General features: G+C 34.4%; 1 protein-coding gene across 1 annotated transcript in view; it reads left to right on the plus strand.

Moving 5' to 3' along the window:
- STPG2 (sperm tail PG-rich repeat containing 2) overlaps window positions 1–22,595 on the plus strand; it is a 574,923-nt gene that overhangs the window by 315,595 nt on the left and 236,733 nt on the right. Inside the window, exon 13 of the mRNA XM_062198909.1 lies at window positions 13,443–13,558. Coding sequence (XP_062054893.1) covers window positions 13,443–13,558 — 116 coding nt within the window. The remainder of the gene's footprint in view (window positions 1–13,442; window positions 13,559–22,595) is intronic.

The following is a 22,595-nucleotide window of genomic DNA, read 5'->3' on the forward strand; positions in this document are numbered from 1 at the left end:
TTTCTTACCAATATTTATAAATAAATTAACTTCTTGACATCAAAAGTATATCATTTATCTGATGCTTTAGATTTAATTTCATTGTGTAATAGAATTCTATTGTACAAATTTCAGAGTTATTAAAGCCACTATGCTAGAGGGGGGTTGGAAGATATGTTGAAAAGAATATAAATGAAGATATTCCTTAGAGCTGTGGCCAATTGCAGATAACATCGTTCACTATTGATGGAATACTTTGGTTTGTATTTTATCATTATCTGAAGATATTACATGCTAAACTGCTAAAACTATTATTTAACTAGATAATATATGCATTTGCTAAGGATGATTGATTATGCAAACAAGGAAAGCACAGTTCCATAATATACAAAGGCAAAAATGATATAAATAACTCTTTTATGTGAACTATTCAACTACAATTTATTTCAAATTTTTTAATAACAGTAGAAAATGGTTCTTATTGTAATTCTGTCTCTACTTTCATCTGTGCCTTTTAACCAGTCAAGATTTAAATTACTATTTCAGAATTAGTGTATCAAAAATAGTTCTAAAAATTAAGGAGCAATGGAGATCAAAATTTACCAAAGTATTTTATTCAAAGTCTAGTTCCATGAGAAGAATGTGAAAAATGAAAACAGTCCGTAATCAAACATGTGTTAGAAATTCACCCACTGTGTTAGTTCTTTATGCGTGAATAACATATCAAAGGCTTTGGTATGACCTTAAGTAAAGAAACCTATTTAACTTTGTGTAATCTAGCATTCTCTAAATTTATTTGAATACATAATACTTTATACAGTGTGGGATATCAACTAATACTACGTGAACGTTTCTAACTGCAGAAAGAGCATGGGGTATACTACTTCAAAGCTCCGAAATGATATACTTTCAACTTTTTTTCTGTATGACTTTAACCTGTTAATATAGTAGACCTCATTTTTTCCTCTGAAGTATAATAAAAGCCATGCTAGAAAATTAGGAATGGGTAATCACACATAATATTGATAGTTTAATTTTTAAACAGTTTTATTGAGAAATAAAAATATTAAAATGTTAAGGAATATAAATATTAAAAACCTAATATGAAATTAAGAGATTGATATTTAATTAGTATATGTATGTATATATATATAAACACACCAAATAGTATATGCCTACCATATTTATCTATATAATCTAGTTTTCTAATGATATTCTTCTATAGAAACAAAACTATAAATAATAATGTGTCTAATTTTCACCTCTTTTTCTGTTGACTTTTATCATTGAATTTTTTTTTATCTGCTCTTAGGATACATTGTTCTTTGTTTTAATAATGCAATATTTTTGTGAATGTGTTTTAGCATATTATTTACAATTATTTTATGATTTGTAACATGTCACCAAACAAGTGATGATTTGCAAAAGAATAATAAAAATAAATGACAATCATAGTAGAAATAAATAAGGTTTTTAGGAATTAATGATGGATACAAAAAATTTCCAAAAAGAGAACTTTTAAATTCTAATAATGGACCTAGATAATGTATAGAAATGAAGAGCTATTCTAGGCTCTTGAATATGATATTTTTATATAATAGATGTGAATTTTCTCTAAATCTATAAAGTTAGTTCCACTTAAGATTCCAGTTGGAAGTTTCCAATATATTCATAAATAACAAAAATGTATATAAAATAAAAATACATGAAGAGCTGAGACAAAGAGAAATATTGCTATATAATTTATTAAAACATATTTTAAAACCTGTGTTAATGAAAACATTCATTTTTGGGCACAAAAGCAAGACAAAAGGTTAATGGAACAGATCTGTGTACACATAAAGGTGATTTATTGTCAAAGTATCATCAGAAGTCAATGGATAAACAAAGATTATTTAGTTGGACATACTGGAAAAACTGACAGACTTAATAAGGAAAATAATATACAAAGATGGAATCCTGATAGATTAAAACCATAATAAAAAGGTAAAACTGTAATGATATTAGAATGAAATGTTAGAGAGTATCATTGCAATCTAAAAAGTAGAGAAATACTTCTTGCTTAAAACTCCAAAAATAAAATAGTCTGAACTTGATTATCTTGAAATGAAGGATTTCTGTTCAATATTGGGCACACTAGGCAAAATAATGCAGGTAATAGAAGGAAGAAATACCCACAATATCTTAGAGAGATAAAAACTTAAATCTGGATGGAAGAATGAATTTATGAACTAAAGAGAACAAAAAGAAAGTATATGAGAAAGTGGACGAAGAATGTATAATTATTTTATAGACCTATTGATTATTGCTCATTTTATTTTTTCATAAAAATTCAACTTACTCGAGAACAGATGTTAACCTTTTTAAAAATCATCAATTTGTACATTGCTACTTTTAAGTATGAAATGTACTTTTTAAAAATCCCTGGGAATAGCACTTATTATAACAGGACAAATACAAATACCCTTTCCCTTGGTGTCTGGCAGTTATGTGATAAACACATAGGACTTTGATTTTAATGATGAAGTTCTCTATAAAAGACCCACTGGGGTTACATTGTCATTTCTAAGGAAAGGATAAATGCATTTGATAAAACAAATTGGCATGGGAAGTAATGTAGTATCAGGCTTCATCAAAGTGTAGAACTCACTATTTCCCCTCGAGGCTTAAACAAATATTACATGAGTGAGGGCTCTTGTAAAATGTTATGTTTTGAAATAGATTTCATTAATGGCTTCTAGTGATAATTTATTTCTCCCTTTATGCACAAGTCTCTTCTCATACTAATAATGGATAGCTTATTTGCATATAAATAGATTTCAGTATTTGCTGAAGCAGAGACCAAATATGTTCTTTTTTCCCCCCTGGACATTGTTTAAAAAAAAAAAAAGGAAGGTTGGAATATATTGCAATAATTAGCAGTAAGGGTTTATAATAATTTCTTGTTCAAAAAATTTTGTAGCCCACTTTCTTTGGTGTATTTATTGGAATACTTTATGTCAAAGGTTTGGGGTTCTATTGAAATCACGTGGAAAATAGAATCTACATCTTTATCAGATATCTTTTTGGAACACATATGTTAAAAAATCATGTTATTGGTTATTAAAATGTTTGCAGTGACCCCCTGGGTGCCTTCCTTTCGTTAACTTTTACTGTTTCTGATAATATACCATGTTCTGTTTTAGAGTTGGTAAATACCATTTCCGTGATTATCTTGCTTAATTAAATAAATTATTTGTGAGATACCACAAGTCATATGCTTAAGATGGAGAGATATCTTGCTCCTTTCAGTTAAAAGTATACAGATACTAATCATTAGTTGTCATGTTAGTTGCCTAAAACTGTAACAATCTTAAATTTTGTATGTATGATATTTCTTTTCATAATTAAGTCATAAAAAGAAGCCCACTACATCTTACTTTCATTCCAGCCACTAATGGTCCTTAGTGGAGAACAATTGACTCAATGTTTTTTAAAGATTTTCATTTGGTATTTGTTTCTTGACTTCCAGTATTTGAAATAAGATAATGTTCCTTTTTGTTGTACTATAAGTGAATGACAGGCATCAGCTTATGACACACAGCATATGTGAGCAATTCTTTGAGAAAATTAAGATAACAGCTGCTTTCTGGTTGGTATGATGTCTATTAATATGTGTCTTTCTGACCAGGGGTCACTCCATGTAAAGTGAATAATGACTTCAGCTTTCAAGAGAGACAGCAAACATGACTATTTTATTTGAGCAATTCTATTTTCCTTGATTTCTGCTACTGGCAGAAATACCATCTTCATCTCTTGTTGTACATGCTTGCAAAGATGAATGAGGCTGATTCTTGGAGTTCAAAGACATTTCTAATTGTGAAAATGAGACCCTGGCAGACGTGATTAAAATTATGTATTTAAATCCTTCTATTTTAAAAATATTGTGCATTTTTTTAACCAGTTAAGAAAATGAGAGAAAATGGTCCCTCAGAAAACATAACATTGTATTCTACCACAGAGAGGCAGCCTTCACCAAAAGATAGGAAGTAGGGCTATTTGGATTCCAGGAAAAGAGCAGCAAGCCCTAGATTTTTAGATTGTCATTTACAACAGGCTTAGAAAGTAGCAGTGTGCTAGTCTTGACCACTGGCAATGTGGTGATATGGATAACTTGATTTTTAGAATTGTGTTTTCCTTAAATTCATTTACTTACTACACCTTTAAAATATAGGAATAAATAAAAATGACACCTACTTTTAGTATGCTAATGAATTAATACTCCAAGAACAAAATCCCCAGATTTATCAGTTAGACTTCAATTCCATCTCCTGGACCCAATTCACCTGTTAAGGAAATGTTACATTCAGGCAAAGCATACCATTGCCATTTAATTAATCTGATATTTGTTTGAAAAATTACTTTTTCATGTGATAGAGATTAAGAAGGCAATATGAAGTAGTGAAAAGAGCTGTTAGAACTGTAAAGATGAGTCTCAACTGTGTTAACTCTGTTTCCTTGAAAATTTAAATAATAAGTTTCTCACTTTTCTTGCTCTCATAGATGTTTCAAGGATTAAAGGTAGTTGAATGATTTGGTCCTTACTAGACAACTCTGAGAACATCGCTTACTTTTTCTGGGCTGTTTTACCTCCCTTTTACAAAAGAGTGCATTAATGGATTACTTGTTTAGAGGATTTATCCAGGTCCTATGGCTTGTGTACAGAAAGGTTGAATTTGAATTTAGCCTTAAGATTTACTCTGGGAAATACTTGACTAAATAAAATCCAGATGAAAATATATTTACTCTGGAAAGAATGTCATCTTTAATGATCATAAAGTAAATTTGGCAAATTTGATTGAAAACTGAAAAAGATGACATGCCCATGACTTCCTTTCTTAAAGGGTAGACACTGAAAAGCAAGTCTCTTTCCTATTTTAATAATGTCCACCTCCTAGTAATTTTTCTTTACAGGCAACAGTTTCAAGCAGGGACTTAAGACTGTACTCTATGCTTGCCCCAGAATCTGCATTTGAACACTAATCTGGATGTTACTGTTGTCCCTGGTCCATGAACTACATTTTTTAAAGATTAGTTTAATATTTATGATCATGCATATGACTTCTCTTTTAATCTGATATATCAAGTGAAACCTCAAATTTACCTGGGGACCAGTGGTTTAGTATGTCCAAAGCAATAGAAGGGTAATAAATTTCTCTGCAAGTTGTAGATATTGAAGCCAGATGAGGAAACTCTTAATTATTTGGAAATGGATATCATTAATATGAAAATAAAACCCACTATTGTTAGACTTGGTTAAAAATTAAATAGTGGTAGGTGATGAGAAGGGAACAATCCTGCTGAATTCTAGCTGTTGACTGCTTTCTATTAGTTTTTAGGAGTCCTGGAACAGGTTATTGGGTATTTACATTTTATTATCACAGGGTCATATTGAACAGAGACTATTGCAAGAGTGAAGAAAATCTTATACATTTAAATACATCTATAGATTTAAATTTAGTACAAAGGGGCATGAAGTTTCTTGAGACATTCAATGCTTAACCCAATATGTCTTCTTTAATTTCTGATGAATGTGAACAAACATTTGATAATATCAAAATATGAAGAAATTCTAGCATTCATTTGTTTCAAGATGAATATTTGTACATTTAAGTTGTAAATCAACTATTAGCATTTGGTTAATTAGTTCATTTCTAAATAAAGTAAAAATATTCTTTTTCAGGAAGCTTTAAAGTTTGAAAGTCTTGTTTAATCCTTGCAGTTCTATTCAAGTGAAGATGTTAGTAGCATATTCAAATCCAAACATGTTTGGGAGACTTGCAATATTTAACAAGTTGAGCAAATGGCACATACTCACAATTTAAATGATAAGAATTAGTCATTTTTCATGTTTGGTTTGTATGTTACTTCATTTACTGAAGCTTTCTTAGAGGATTTTGTTTGATTGATACTAATCAAATCTTTTATTTTTTAAAAATAGAGTTGTATTACAATGTAAAGAATTCTGCATAACTTGATTTATGACATTGCATGTTTTACAGAGATATAATATTATCCTGTTTTACATATAATTACCCAGGGATAAATGCCAGTCTTAAGAGGAAGTGTTTTGCTAACATAGCCCTAATTTGAGTGTTAAAATTATGGTGATGATGTAAGAGAATTTTGAATATTTTTGAGACTTATCTTGTTTGCTTGGGTAATTTTCTTGGTGTTCTGACTCCAGACTTCTAAATACAAATGGGTGTTGCTATGGCACATTAGATTGAAGCCCCAGCCTGCAGCACCAGCATCCTATATGGGTACTGGTTCAAGTCCTGGCTGCTCCACTTCCTATCTAGCTCCCTGCTAATAGGCCTGGGAAAGCGGCAGAGGATGGCCCAAGTCCTTGGGTCTCTGAACCCACATGGGAGACCTGGAAGAAGCTCCTGGCTTCAAATGGGCTCAGTTCCAACTGTTGCGGACATTAGGGGCATGAACCAGTGGATGGAAGACCTCTTCTTCTTTTTTTTTTTTTTTTTAATTTGACAGATAGAATCATAGACAGTGAGTGAGAGAGACAGAGAGAAAGGTCTTCCTTTTGTTGGTTGGTTCACTCCCCAAATGACCGCCACGGCCGGTGCTGTGCCCATCCGAAGCCATCCTCCACTGCCTTCCTGGGCCACAGCAGAGAACTGGACTGGAAGAGGAGCAACTGGGACTAGAACCCAACACCCATATGGGATGCCAGTGCTAACTGGCGGAGGACTAACCAAGTTAGCCACGGCACCGGCCCCAGATGGAAGACCTCTTTCTCTTTCTCTATCTCTTTCTTTCAACTAAATAAAACCAATCTTTAAAAAAAAAATATGAACACATGAATGCAAAACCCAAACTTAGTTAACGAGTTAGTGGAAAATTTGCTATTTATGTTTCAGATCACTTGTGAGACATTTTATTGAATATTTTATACCTTTATTCATTAATAAAAATCATTCATATAATTCATGTGTATATATGACCTAGTCAAAATGATTTTAGATGAAAGGCGGTTCCTATAATTTATACAGAACTTATTTTTAACTACATTTAAAAGATTGGTGAAAGTCATTCAAATTTACTTAAAATATGCTTATGTTATCCAAGAAAGAAAGCATTTTTTTATAGTAGCAGTTCAAAGACTGCATTTGACAGGGCTTATGGAAGCGCATTTTGATAAGTATATACTTAGAGGCACACAGATAAACAGACATCACTGTCTGGAGAGAGATTTCAGTCAAACCAAATCCGTGTGATTTTGTATTTATACATCATGACTGTGACAGCCCTGTTGCTTGAATCCATGCTAGGAATGCATGCATGGCTTAGACTTTAATAAATACATTTCTTATAATAATCCATTTTGGTGTGGGGAAGCCTGTGTTGGCAATTATTTCTAGATACTCTATGGTAAATTTCAGACAGCTTTAAAAGTATTTAAATTCATTTTTATTAAAGCATGTAATATTCATTTTGTTGTTTGACACAGAAGTTAACAGGATGGTAATACAAAATGGAAATGTTGGGTAAAATTTGGTATTTTCTCAGTATCAGCACCAATTTTTTTCCTCCCTCATTACCTATAAGCTCAATTTAAAAGACCACAGTTCTCTGGTTGCAATCTGAAGTGCTATTTAAACAAATTGAGTCTTAGAAGCAGTGAAAGAGCATTTAACCTAAATATTGCTTTGACATTGATGAGGATACTACTTTTTTGTGTACTAATCTTTTGTCTTGCTTTCACTACATATATAAAGCTGAATAAAATCAATATGTGAAAATATGTTCCATAAAAATATAAGCTCTCTAAATGACATTTTAAAGTCACACCATTTTAGCTAACAATTTCCTAAATGCTTTTTAATTCCTTAAGATGTTGCTCACATATGGGATATTTGTTTTTCAGTAGATTTCAGTCACCTTCACATGAAGAAAGGACTCAGTATTTATATGCAAGAATAACTGTGTAATTTATAAATTTTAGCTCATTATGAAGACAGTCTTTTTAATCTAAGTTTTTGTCACTTTATTGAAGTAGTTATTTCTGAGTCCATTCTAATATAAAAGACTAAAATGGTCATATTGAAGGGACACAAGCATAGATTTTTATTTTACATTACTCATTGTTCCTGTTTCCATTTTTGCCCTCTAGCATTGGTTGACATTTCATAGAGACTGAGTTGGAATAGGGCTGAAAATAAGTAATTATAAGAATCACCTGCTCTTGAATTTCCCATTATATATGAGTCATGATTCAGGCAGACTTTTCATAGGTGTTTGATTTGGAATGAGAAGTTTTCTTCTTCCATGACCTGCGATTAAAATGTGGCATTTTGGAATATAAATATAAGATAGTTTCTGCATAATCCAGCTGTGATTCAGAGTGGTGGAGCAATGTAAGTCTTTGACCTGTATCATATAAGCTGTAGCATACGTAATTGGAAATATATTTTAAGATTTAAGTGCAATAAACCTTTTTTTAAAATTCTCAGAGGATTAAGGCAGCCTTAGTGCTAAAATGCAGCAAGATGCATATTAAGAGTTTTGCTTCACTTAATGCTCCTCAAAGGAATTCCAGTAAATATATTTGCTACAACTACATTTGAATAATTTCTTTTCTTTTAACAAGTTATAACCAGACATGTAAATATTTGTCAGTTGCTGTAGCAAGGGCAGGGGCCAGACAATATTTCTTTATAATTGAAAATGAAACATTATTATAATGGTGTTTCAATAATGGCTTTACCTGTTGCATTAACCTTTATAAATTTTTATGGCTAAATAGCAGTTTTCAATTAACTGACTGTGGAATCAGTTCCTGATGAAATTTGTGTTCTTTTCTGGTTATTGGGATAGTTGATAGATTTTGATTTTCTAACACATAGTTTATATTATGAAAATCTTTCTGGGGGCCGGCACTGTGGCGTAGCCAGTAAAGCCGCCACCTCCAGTGCCAGCATCCCATATGGGCACCAGTTTGAGTCCTGGGTACTCTACTTTCTTTTTTTTTTTTAACTTTTATTTAATGAATATAAATTTCCAGTGTACAGCTTATGGATTACAATGGCTTGCCCCTCCCATAACTTCCCTCCCACCCGCAACCCTCCCCTCTCCCGCTCCCTCTCCCCTTCCATTCACATCAAGATTCATTTTCAATTCTCTTTATATACAGAAGATCAATTTAGTATAAAGATTTCAACAGTTTGCACACATATAGAAACACAAAGTAAAACATACTGTTTGAGTACTAGTTATAGCATTAAATCACAATGTACAGCACATTAAGGACAGAGATCCCACATGAGGAGCAAGTGCACAGTGGCTCCTGTTGTTGACCCAAAAAATTGACACTCTAGTTTATGGCGCCAGTAACCACCTAGGCTGTCGTCATGAGTTGCCAAGGCTATGGAAGCCTTCCAAGTTTGCCAACTCTGATCATATTTAGACAAGGTCATAAAAGACAGAGTGAGGATAGTAACCAATGATCCTAAGAGTGGCATTTACCAGGTTTGAACAATTAGACAGCATTAAGTGGGGAAGAGGACCATCAGTACACACAGGTTGGGAGTAGAGCCATTGGTGGTAGAGTAGAGGTTATGATTACAAAGGAATGAGGCCCAAGTGTGCTAGACAGGGTCTAGAACAAAGGACAGAGTCATTATTAGAGGAGCTAAGAAAGGTGCTATCTAAGCTACAATTAAGTTTTCTGATTGAGAGGCAAATAGAACCTGATAGAAGGAGCTTGATAATAATATGTTGGGCTTTAGGCCTTGTAAGTGAAGAGGCCCAGACCTATCTATCTCTTCACATGGGGTATATCCTAAGGGAGGTGTGAACCTCCTGGGGGAAGGCACTCTGTTGACTTTCATTACTTGGCTGGGCTGGGAGGAGAGCTGGCCAGGTCAAGGCAGGTGGCATCTCTAACAAGAAATTTACAGTTCTGCCTGCAATGTTGCTGACCCTACTTGACCATCCCCTCAGCTGCAGTGGTCACTTTGGAAGTTGGGCTGAGTGAAGGGCTTTTCAGCTTAGAGCCAATAAGATCTGTGGCTCTGACCTGGGCATCCTTCGACTCCAGGGCAGACCTGACTACTCTACTTTCAATCCAGCTCTCTGCTATGGCCTGAGAAAGCAGAGGAAGATGGCCCAAGTCATTGGGCCTCTGCACCCACGTGGGAGACTCAGAAGAAGCTCCTGGCTCCTGGCTTCGGATGGGTGCAGCTCCAGCCATTTTGGCCATCATGGAGTGAACCAGTGGATGGAAGACTTCTCTCTCTCTGTCTCTCCTTCTCTCTCTGTGTAACTCTGATTTTCAAATAAATAAATAAATCTTTTTTTTTTTTAAAGAAAGTCTATCTGTAAAGAAACTGTGTATGTATCAGTGCATTCCTTCCTCTGTACTTATAATTTATATTATTCCAACACTGTGTGTGCTGTTGTTTTTGTCACTTTGGAAATCAAAACATGTTAGTGTCCCACAGGGGCTTTGAATATTGATACCATAAAATGAATTGAAAGTGAAATTATTGGGGCTGGCACTGTAGAACAGCAGGTTAAAGCCCTGGCCTGATATGCCAGCATCCCATATGGGCACGTGTTCTAGTCCCGGCTGCTCCTCTTCCAATCCAGCTCTCTGCTATGGCCTGGGATAGCAGTAGAAGATGGCCCAAGTCCTTGGGCCCCTGCACCCACGTGGGAGACTTGGAAGACACTCCAGGCTCCTGGCTTTGGATCGGCGCAGCTCTGGCCATTATGGCCATCTGGGGAGTGAACCAGTGGATGGAAGACCTCTCTCTCTATCTCTACCTCTCTCTGTAACTCTGTCTTGCAAATAAATAAAATCTTAAAAAAAAAGAAAGTGGAATTATTAAGTTAGAACTTAAATGTCTTAAATTTTCAAGTGGGTATGGCTTATGTATTGTGAAAAATATACTAGTCTAAAATGTTACTAATAGGGGAAGCTGGGTGTGGGGCATAAGGGAATTCTTTGTACAACTCTACAATTTCTGTTTTGTAAATTTAAATATATTCTGGGATAAAAGTTAAATAAAGAATTCTTATATTAATGAAGCTAAAACATTACAAATATTTTAAACCAACCTGTCACTTCTAAAATATTTTAAATTTTAAGGCATCGATAAAGAATATCAATAAGGGATATATTCTTCAAAATAGTTGGGTTTGTGTTCATGTTTATTAGAGAGATAGAGAAGCATTAATTTTGTAACCTGTTAATAGCTCAGTGCCTACTCTAGTCCTCCACTGTTCATGTTCAATTTCAATATTTGATGCCCAGAGTTTGTACTTTCTCTCTGAAAAGTGCCTATTTAATGCCCTCTGATTTAATTTAATTCGTTACCACTCTTCCCAAAGTTGTTCCAGAGTTCTTCCTATGAAGTCTTATCTCCTCTTGGATTGATTTGATATACCTCTAACTCTGTTTTCAGAAACAAGATTTGACAAGAGAAAGACAGTCAATAAGTATTGGTTAAAATATGAATGGAGAAAAAATAACTTCTTAATTTCTCTCTCTCAGTTCTACTGGCCAGATTTTATACACTAGACTCTCTCCTTCCTGACTGCTCTCCTAACTTTGTAGGTAGCTCCATAATTTTTGGTTCTAACACTTTCAGCTACTTAGTTTATTCTTTTAAAAAATATTTAAAGCGAATTCGTTTCCTGCCATCTTTTCAAACAAAACTGGCTTAAAACAAAATTCAAATGATGTTACTCTCCAATAGTATCTTCTTCCTATGTTTCCTTATTTCTGCTATAGTATTTACTTTTTCATAGTGACTACTCATTTTATGCTTTTCTAATCACTGTTAATACTAAATATTTCTTGTATCTATTAGGAAGTGTTCTGTTGTTCTTCCTTTCCTTTAACAATGTTTGTAAATTCCTTGTTTGTATTATTGAAACAGACTATCTTCAAGTCATCCCATCCTATGAAATATTGGCAGAATGTACTTCTTAAATTACCACTTTCTTATGAATCTCCTTTAATCTAAATATCTCAAGAGCTGTCCACTGTCTATGAAAGTGATTCTTAGGATTTTTTGTTTCATTTGTTTATAAAAACAATTTAAACTATTTATTTATTTGAAAGACAGAGAGATGTTGAGAAAGATATGCCACCCCCTGGTTCACTCCTCATTGCCTGCAACATCCAAGACTAGGCTAGGCCAAAACCAAGAGTCAGGAACACCATGTAGGTCTCCCAGGTGGGTGGCAAGAACCCAAGCACTTGGGGTATCATCTGCTGCCTCCAGGGTGAGCATTATCAGAAGCTTGTTTGGCATGGGATGCAAGACTTGATCCAGGTACTCTGATAGGGAATGCAGGCATCCCAAGTGTGACTTTAACTTGCCTTTGTTTGTTTTACTAGAAGGCTTTGAGTACATCCTACAAGGAACCCAAAGAAATGAATCAGGACTCTAGAGCTATCTAAATGAAGATGATCAGACCTCTTCTAGTTGAGATTTACCCCCAAATTATACTCTAGTCATTTCTGTAGAATTTGAGGACATTATAGTATACAGCTGAAACTCATTGACTCAGATATGAACTGTATTAAGGATTTGGCCCTGGTCCACTCAAACTGTTTTTACTACATCTTGTCATTCCATGTAAATTCCATCTCTGTGCCTTAGCTTATATAATGTTTCATATCCAGAATATTGTTAAGTGACATTCCTGCTTCTTTATATCCTATTCTTATTTACAAATGCAGCTCCAGCCCTACCTCCTCGTCGAACATGTGAATGAATATGTAGTTAGGTATCTTTTTTCCATGATATATGTTTTCTCTTTTTTTGGAAATTACAGCTGTATTATATTTAATTATTATATAAATAGATGTATAATTATAGGCTTATCATACTCCAAAGCTCTACACTGCATTGTTTTAAGTATTAAGAAAGATTGCATCCACGGAGCAGGTGATTGGGATAGTGGTTAATATGCTGCTTGAGATACTGCTTGGGATAATGACATCTCCTTTCAGGGTGCTTGGGTTTGAGTGCTGACCCCATTGCTGATTCTAGCTTCCTATTATTCACAATGGGAGGCAGTGGTGACTCAAGGTAGTTGGGCCCTGCCACCATGTGGGAAACTTGAATTGAGTTTCTGGCTCCTGGCTTCAGCTTGGAGTAGAGCTAACTAATATGGGCATTTTGAGAGTGAACCTGCATATGGGCATTATTGCTTTCTCAGTCTCTGTTACTCTGCTCGCTCGCTCTCTCTTTCTCTCTCTCTCTCTCTCCATCCCTGTTGCTCTGCTTCCATAATAAATCAAGTGAATAAATTAAGAAAAATAATAGGCCCAAGATTGATATTTGCTAATTTTATACATTATGAGTATGAACCTAAAAATAATTTACATTAGATCAAAATCAATAATTTGAAACATGAGTCTTATAATTTTTACATTTGTTTTCTTTTAGGGCCTGCATCATATAATCCTGTTTTAAGGAAATCTTGCCCCATAGCCTTCTTTGTGAAAGCATCAAAGCGTTTTGAATATCCAAAGGAGACTACTCCAGGCCCAGCAACATATGAGGTTTGTCAATAATATTGATTTCTTATCAATGATACAAGAATAGAAAAATTTTTCAGAAAGTACTGATAATGTATGCATGAAAGTCCTTTTCATATGTTTTAATCATGTTTCTGATGAATAAAATTCTTTCAGCTGAGGAATATATATATATTTTTATTTATTTTTTTGACAGGCAGAGTGGACAGTGAGAGAGAGAGAGAAAGAGAGAAAGGTCTTCCTTTTGCCTTTGGTTCACCCTCCAATGGCCGCCGCGGCTAGCGCACTGCAGCCGGCGCACTGTGCTGATCTGATGGCAGGAGCGAGGTGCTTCTCCTGGTCTCCCATGCGGGTGCAGGGCCCAAGCACTTGGGCCATCCTCCACTGCACTTCCGGGCCACAGCAGAGAGCTGGCCTGGAAGAGGGGCAACCGGGACAGAATCCGGCACCCTGACTGGGACTAGAACCCATGGTGCCGGCACCGCAAGGCAAAGGATTAGCCTAGTGAGCCGCGGCGCCGGCCTTGAGAAATATATTTTTGAAGACCGTATTCTGACATTATAAAAAGAATTAAGAATTTAAGAAGAATTACTTAATTTTAGTTATATACATCATCCATAACAGGCATATATATATGTATATATATATATATATATATATATATAATTTTTTCTGTGACTATTAAATGAACTTGCTTATATATGTGTGTGTGTGTATATACACACACACACACACATATATATATATATATATATATATATAAATGTTCTGGCTTTAATTAAATCACAAACTTATTAGAAAGCTTTGTGATTCCAGTGAAATCAAGTATTGATTTTTTATTTTGTTAAAAATGTATGTTCTCATTTAAATTTACATAAATGTTTCTTTTAAGCTATAGGCCTTCTACTTGTGAGAAAGAGGTTTAAGTAAACCTGCAGAGTCTTAGAAATTATGTTCACAATAGGCCTTTGTTGCGTTTTTTGAGAGTTCGTATAAAATATGTAACCTGTTCCTATCCTACTAACTGTTCAAAGTGAAAAATCATATAGAGGCTTGTACCAATGAATATATGAAATTTATTCTCTTTATATTAATAAAATTTGAAAAGATCATGCTGATCCTATTTCTAGAGTAGAATCTTTTACATTGCAAAGAGAAAAAAACCAGATTATGATAAAAATATTTAATTTTGAATGCAGACTAAATAAACTTCATTTTTCAGGTTAATGACAATGCTATTATTATTGAATGTATTTTTTAACTTATTGAATGTGCCATAATCTAAATAATTCTCCATTCCACCAAAGGTAGGTTTGTAATATAATATCAGAAAATAAGAAAAAAAAAAGAAAAGACAATGAATAATCAGAGTTGTTATTTTACTTGTTAAATGTTGATGACCCCCCACAAATGACCACCCAATCCTGCAGATTAAGCAAAACCTACTTAATTAGACTTAATTCAGAAAGTGAAGATCTTTTAGTATTGTTTTAGAAGATTACAGTCGAGCAGAATAATGTTGTTGACCCGAGCTGGTTAGTTTAGGTCAAGTCTTACAACCAGGGAAGTGATGGGGAGTGAACAAATTTATGACATACTTTTGACATGTTTACTTTGGTATGGTGGAAACAGTGAGGAAGGGTCTTGAAGCAAGTATTGATCAATAAACAGTCTTTGTAAAATTGATAATTTAATTGTTCACAGACTGATCATATTAAATTATATATCAATTCTTTAGCTGAACTCTTCTGTCTAGTTTCCAAAACTGATTTTTAATGGTTTTTACCAATAACAATGCTGGCAAATCTAACAATATCCTTTTCTATTTTGTGATGAGTTCTTCATAAAGGATGTATCCACTAATCTTTCTAATATTTAAAGTTGCTATTACTTTTTCCTTCAGTAGGAGTTTAAAAATCTACTGTGATATTATATATGCACTTAAATGTACTCATTTATTATAGGAGAAAACAATTATAATTTTAATGATAATATTTATTAAGATATTCCCTGAAATTTCTGATTTATTCATCCTGTGTATACTGTACTGCAAAGTAACTTCTTCATTGAGAACTGAGTCTGCAATTTTTTAATAATTTTTTGTTTCTCAGCACCATTTAGTAAATGAAAAATTTTGATTAAGTGTTTTTTTTTGTAACTTTTTTTTAAAGGAAAAGTCACTTGTAAGGTGATAGGCTGATAAATTACTAGGAACCTCTGTTATAAAACTGCTCTGATATTTTAGTTTGATCTTTCTCTTATGACTTAAAATTTGGTGACTCTGGAAATTATCTTAAACAGTTTACATTTCTTTTTATAGAAAAATATAATTCTAGGAATTTATGACATTGATGTAGAAGTACAATAGGTTTCTACTTCAAGTACTTAATTCTAAATATTCTTATGTTTTGTTCTTAGTGTCTCAAGTCCATAATGGATCTCACATTGTCCGTTACTGGAGGTCATTCCTATAATACTTGGAAATACCTAAAGCTCTGTTAAATTGTGTACATACACTTGCAATGTCTGCTTGCTATTTTTATTCTTTTGTGAGTTGACTTGAGTTTCCTCAGCAGAATTCATGTTCTTCCTTTTATCAGAAGTCAGAGTTGCTATTTGAATATATCTTTACTTTCTCCATTTTAATTACCAGCTAAACTTTCTCCTTTGTTCCTTGTAGTTAATGATATTTTATTAGTTTCCTATCATCCATCCTTATCAACTAATGCCAGCCAGAGAGAAATACATATATGCTTATAATAAAAATCTATCATATGTTTGTAGATGTATTCACTTGTAAAAATTCTCTTAGGATTCCCATCAAGAGATCCATGAGAGCAAAACTTATAAAATTTCATATTATTTGGGTTTCCACCATATAACCTGGCATATAGTGATAGCGTATCAATGAGTGTTTGTTAAATAAACTTTAAAAATGGATAATCTTAGGATTTTCTTCCCATAAATCAGTAATCTGCTAGAAAGAAAATATACTTTTTGATTCCATTTTCATTTATAGTATATGTATATGCTTTTAAAATAGTAATGCATGTTACTGATTTACTCACCTTCTCTCATTGAATAAGTCTTCTGACCCAAAACACATCTTTAGGGTTTAGATGAGGCATCATATTAGTTTTCTGGAATTTAAATTAGACAGTTAATTGGAAAAGTATAAAAAGATTTATGAAATCTTTTGTTTAAATATTACATGCACTTAAATATATACCTTTTAAAGAAGGTAAATTCTACTGAAATTAATTGAAATTAAATAGCAGATTTATTTTTGAAATGTAATTAATTTTGGCAGGTCATTTATTTAGAAAAAATGTCAATCATGAATAATTGCCATAGCATTGTGTAATATGTATATGTGATAGTATTGATAAGTTCTATAAATCTATCATTTTCTATTACTTTGTCAACTATTTCAGTAAGATTGTACATTTAAGGATGTTAATTCAACTTCTCATTACCTTTTAGATTGATACATTGCCAATGAATATAGACATTTCAAAAAGGCACAACATAGCAAGCAAATGTAGTTAATTAAGTTCATCCAGAATCCATCCCTGGGGCTGGCTTTGTGGCATAGTGAGTAAAGCCACTGCCTGTGATGCCAGCCTCCCTTATGGATGCAGATTTGTGTCCCTGCTGTTCCACTTCCAATCAAGCTCTCTTTCTGTTACTCTTTCAATAAATAAATAAGTCATTAAAATTAATCCATCCCATTCAAATATTACAGAAATTATGAAAAGAATATTCTACTGAAATTAAATAAAAAATATAAAGGCATCTATTTAAAAAAATTTGTTAGTAGATTTCTTACTTATTTAACATCTACAGTTCTGTTGTATTTAAATAGCAATGTAATAACTTACTCATGATTTAGTAATGAATACCACTTCTTAAGTTGTCTTTTAACTTATCCAAGACATTTTATCATGCTTCTTTTTTTACTTAGTAAATCTTTTTAATATGTTTATTCAATTTTTTAAAAAAAAATTTTATAATGCTTGTGGTTTTTTTTTTTTTCTTATTCTAATCTGTGTTTGTTATAATGTGATTTTTTTTTTGGTAAATGGTTTTACTTTTTTTCTTTAATTCTATAATACCTTATTTGTTTAGTTGGTATTAGATGCAATACATCCATCTTTCTTTCTTTTCCCTTACGACTGGAATGGTTACCTTTAGCTTTCACCCAGTTATCACTAAGAAGGCCCTATTGATACCAGGCAATCAATATATCTTCCTACTGAAGTTATTCTTATACTCTCATAGGTGACTCTTTCATACTTTCTTCTTTTTTCAAACATCAAGTACTTCTGCCTCCCAGTCTCTTTCATTTCAAATCCTGAAATATTTTACCAGAATTTCCACTAGATCCTCTTCACCACATCAGTTGCCCTGACAGCATTTCTGCATTTATGAATACACTACCTGTTCTCCTGACACCTTTTGAACTGCCTTCTCAGCTACAGAAGCCTAACACTTCTTTGAAAAAAAAATATTTATTTGAAAGGCAGAGCTACAGAGAGGCAGAGGCAGAGGCAGAGAGAGAGAGAGAGAGAGAGAGAGAGAGAGAGAGGGAGAGGTCTTCCATTCATTGGTTTACTCCCCAGATGGCCACAATGGCCAAAGCAATCTGAAATCAGGAGCCAGGAGCTTCTTCTGGGTTTCTCATGTGGGTGCCAGGGCCAAAGCAGTTGGATTGTCTTCTGCTGCATACCCAAGAATTTAGCAGAGAGCTGGATCAGAAGTGGTGAGGCTGGGACTCAAAGCAGAGCCCATATGGGAATCTGACACTGCAAGCTGTGGCTTTACCTGTTTCAGCACAGCACTGGCGCAGCCTGCTAATAACGTTGCTAGCTGACATTTGTTTCACATTGCTGTCAGCAGTTTCCTTCGATTTATTATATTTGTTTTTCCTCTCTTCTGAATCATTCACATGAACCCACAATCATGTTACATTTCTCCCAATATAAAAAAAATTCTCTCTTAGCCTCAATTCTCTCTTCAACTCCCATTTATTGGTTTCCTTCTTAAAACAAAACAAAACCAAACCAAAACAAAACAAAAAAACACACAGAAATTTATTGCTCATATACCTGGAGACTCAGGGGTCCTAGATAAAAGCGTTGGAAGAGTCAGTGGCTGATGAGGGTCTCCTTCCTGGTTCATAGAGAGCTGTCTGCTACTGTGTTCCCATATGGCAGAAGGTAAACAACACTCTGTGATCGCATGATCTAATCACCAACCAAAAGCCACACTTGCTCTTATGATCATATTGGGTTAGGATTCCAATATGTGAATTGCTAGTAAGTAAAATGGGACAAGGTAGTGTAAGATCAGAGGTATTAAAGCATTTTTTATGTTTTTATAGTATCTATTTTTTTAAATTCCAATAGTATCTCTTGGCTCCTAAATGCCACTTGCAGAGTATTCCAAGTATCTATGCTTGATGATCTCATCATCTGTTTTTACCAGAGAGGCTCTCTATCTTATTGTTTTATGAACTTGCATAAAATATCATTAGGGAAAGAATTCCTTAGTATTAAAGTAAAAAAAGAGAAGTTTAAAGCCTCAGCTTTAGGGCAGAGGGAGATATATTAGATTAGGAGACAACTGATGACATATCTGTTGCCAATCATTTAATATAAGGATAAAATCTATGATTGTAGTACAAAAAATGTACCAGAAAATTATTTATTGCAGTACTTGATGTTCAATTGGATGCATAAAATGTTGTTATTGTTACTATTACTTTTAATTCATCGTTACATTTTTATATTTCTAGTTTATAAACATGAAACCAGCCTGGTCTAGGCTTTGAAAAATCTCTGTTCTCAAATACTTAATCTTGAAGGAGAAAAAAGTCACTACTTTTAATAAAGTAATTATTGTGTTTGTAATCAGTGAAAGGTCCCAGTATTTATGAGGTAAAAATTCCTGTAGGTCATTCAGTGGGAATCAGAAAAGCCGCAAAGCATATTTCCTGTGAAATGTGAAAATATAACAATATCAGTTATCTATTTAGACAGGCAAAATGAGAATATTCTAGGGAATGAAAACAATGTATGTGAACTTGAAGAGGAGCTAGAGACCAGAATAGCTATGGCGAGCTTTCCTTATCAGTTGTATTAAAATATAGAATGTATGGTTGATATTAGATATGTAGACAGTAATAGATCTCAAACTATACTAAATAATATGCAGTTTTCATTTTCTCCATTAAACTAGAGGTAAACATTGAAGATTTCTGAATAGAATTATGATGTTACGTATTAATGTAAGTCAAGCAAAACCCAGTGTTTTATTTTTTATTTTAAAATAGGAGATTACTGACGCCATAAACAAGAGTGTCAAATTGTTAAGTCAGCAAGAGGAGTCACTGTGTACTTACATCCCATGTGGGATCTGTCCTTAATGTGTTGTCTAATGTGAAGTGATGCTATAACTAGTACTGAAGCAGTATTTTTACACTTTGTGTTTCTGTGTGGGTGCAAACTGATGAAATCCTTACTTAGTATATACTGAATCAATCTTCTGTATAGAAAGAGAATTGAGGCCGGCGCCGCGGCTCACTAGGCTAATCCTCCGCCTTGCGGCGCCGGCACACCGGGTTCTAGTCCCGGTCGGGGCACCGATCCTGTCCCGGTTGCCCCTCTTCCAGGCCAGCTCTCTGCTGTGGCCAGGGAGTGCAGTGGAGGATGGCCCAAGTGCTTGGGCCCTGCACCCCATGGGAGACCAGGAGAAGCACCTGGCTCCTGCCATCGGATCAGCGCAGTGCGCAGGCCGCAGCGCGCCTACCGCGGCGGCCATTGGAGGGTGAACCAACGGCAAAAGGAAGACCTTTCTCTCTGTCTCTCTCTCACTGTCCACTCTGCCTGTTAAAAAAAAAAAAAAAAAAAAAAAAAAAGAATTGAAAATGAAAAAAAAAAAAAAAACTGGTGTTAAATTGGAAATGGCATAGAAAATTAATTAATTTTTTAAAAATATCATGTAGGATCTCTGTCTTTAATGTGCTGTACACTGTTATTTAATGCTATAACTAGTACTCCAACAGTATTTTTTCACTTTGTGGTGCTATATGGGGGCAAACTGTTGAAATCTTTACTTAATATATACTAAACGGATCTTCTGTATATAAAGAGAATTGAAAATGAATCTTGATGTGAATGGAAGGGGAGAGGGAGCGGGAAAGGTGAGGGTTGCGGGTGGGAGGGAAGTTGTGGGAGGGGGGAAGCCATTGTAATCCATAAGCTGTACTTTGGAAATCTATATTCATTAAATAAAAGTTTAATAAAAAATTACTTTTTGGGGCCAGCGCTGTGGTGCAGTGGGTTAATGCCCTGGCCTGAAGTGCTAGCATCCTATATGGGCGCTGGTTCGAGACCTAGCCACTCCACTTCCGATCCAGCTTTCTGCTTTGGCCTGGGAAAGCAGTGGAAGATGGCCCAAGTCCTTGGGCCACTGCACCCATGTGGGAGACCTGGAAGAAGTTCCTGGCTCCTGGGTTTGGATCAGCACAGCTCCGGTCATTGCGGCCAATTGGGGAATGAACCAGCAGATGGAAGACCTCTCTCTCTCTCTCTCTCTCTCTCTCTGCCTCCCTCTCTCTCTGCCTCTTCTCTCTCTGACTTCCAAATAAATAAATACATCTTTAAAATAAAATAAAGTAAAAGAAAATAAAATATTACTTTTCACTATTTTTTGATAGGTTGCGGCTAATGCTGAATAACAAAATTTAAATTATATATTTTTGATATTGGATGAATGCTTAGTCCTCAGTTCATTTCCAGGTATTCACATTAACTTTGTAAAAAGCGTTCAGTTGTAGCTATGAAAGATATTTGTTTTAAAATGCTACTTTTGCTTTGAAAAATTCAGTTTTTTACCTTAGATTTAGCAGGTATAGGATAGAATTTCATATTCCTTTGGGGTGTGACTTAAACTTTTCCTTATTAGGAATTGGTTTTGTACTTGAAATGTAAAAATCATAGCACATTACTTAATAACCCAAAGAAAAAATTTCAAAGCCAGCTCTCATTTGCCATTCTGAAAAGACAGTCGTTGCTGCTCAATAAACTACATATTTCCTTTAATAATTACCCTTAATTTTTGCCACTGGATGTCTTTACACTCCCTTGAATGTCCTAAGTTACTAAGTTTTGGGAGACATTTTAGGTCCTATCTAGGGAAATCTCTTTTTAGTTCATGATATTAGGCCTTGGGACATGTGTCAGAGGCACCATTACTCTGTGATGTGTTGAGATAATTACAGGTTATTCATGTAAGTAGCCATTATATTGGAATAGAGAGGAATCTTTGGATTTAAAGATTTCCTTCTACAAAGATCATTGAGTGATTATATATTATGGATATTTTCATGGAGCCCATGAAACTCCTAAAGGATATAAAGTATTGTTTACTCCTGCATTTGGCTATTTTGCCTCTCAGTAGTTTTCGCAGTTCTTTCAAAGGAGATGTAATCTTCCCCCACCCTGTCCTCTCCAAAATTTTAAGAATCACTGCTTTCTACCAGAATAAGACTTCTAACTTCTCATAATTCTCATAATTCTCAATCTCTACCTCACATGAAGCAGTTGTTAAGAAAAAAAGAAAGCTCTATCATGGTTGAAAATCTCTTTGGGTATTAACCATTGGTTTCTAATATAGGTTCACTTGATTAAAGGCACAAAAGGTATTTATAAAATCAACTCTCTGGGGCTGGTGCTGTGGTACAGAAGGTGAAGTCTCCACCTACACTGCTAGCATCCCATATGGGTGCTGGCTCTAGTCCCAGCTGCTCCAGTTCCAATTCAACTGCCTGTTAGTGCTCTTGGGAAAGCTGCAGATGGCCACCCAAGTGCTTGGACCTCTGCACCCACATGATTGACCTGAGACCTGGAAGAAGTACTTGGCTCCTTGTTTCAGCCTTGCCTAGCACTGGGCATTGCAGCCATTTGGGGAGTGAACACAGTGGATGGATTTCTCTCTCTTCTCCCTCTCTCCCTCCCCCACTCCCTCCCCTACCTTTCTCTCTAAAGAAAATTACCTA

Source organism: Lepus europaeus, chromosome 8 (genome assembly GCF_033115175.1).
Source record: "Lepus europaeus isolate LE1 chromosome 8, mLepTim1.pri, whole genome shotgun sequence".
Lineage (NCBI taxonomy): Eukaryota > Metazoa > Chordata > Mammalia > Lagomorpha > Leporidae > Lepus > Lepus europaeus.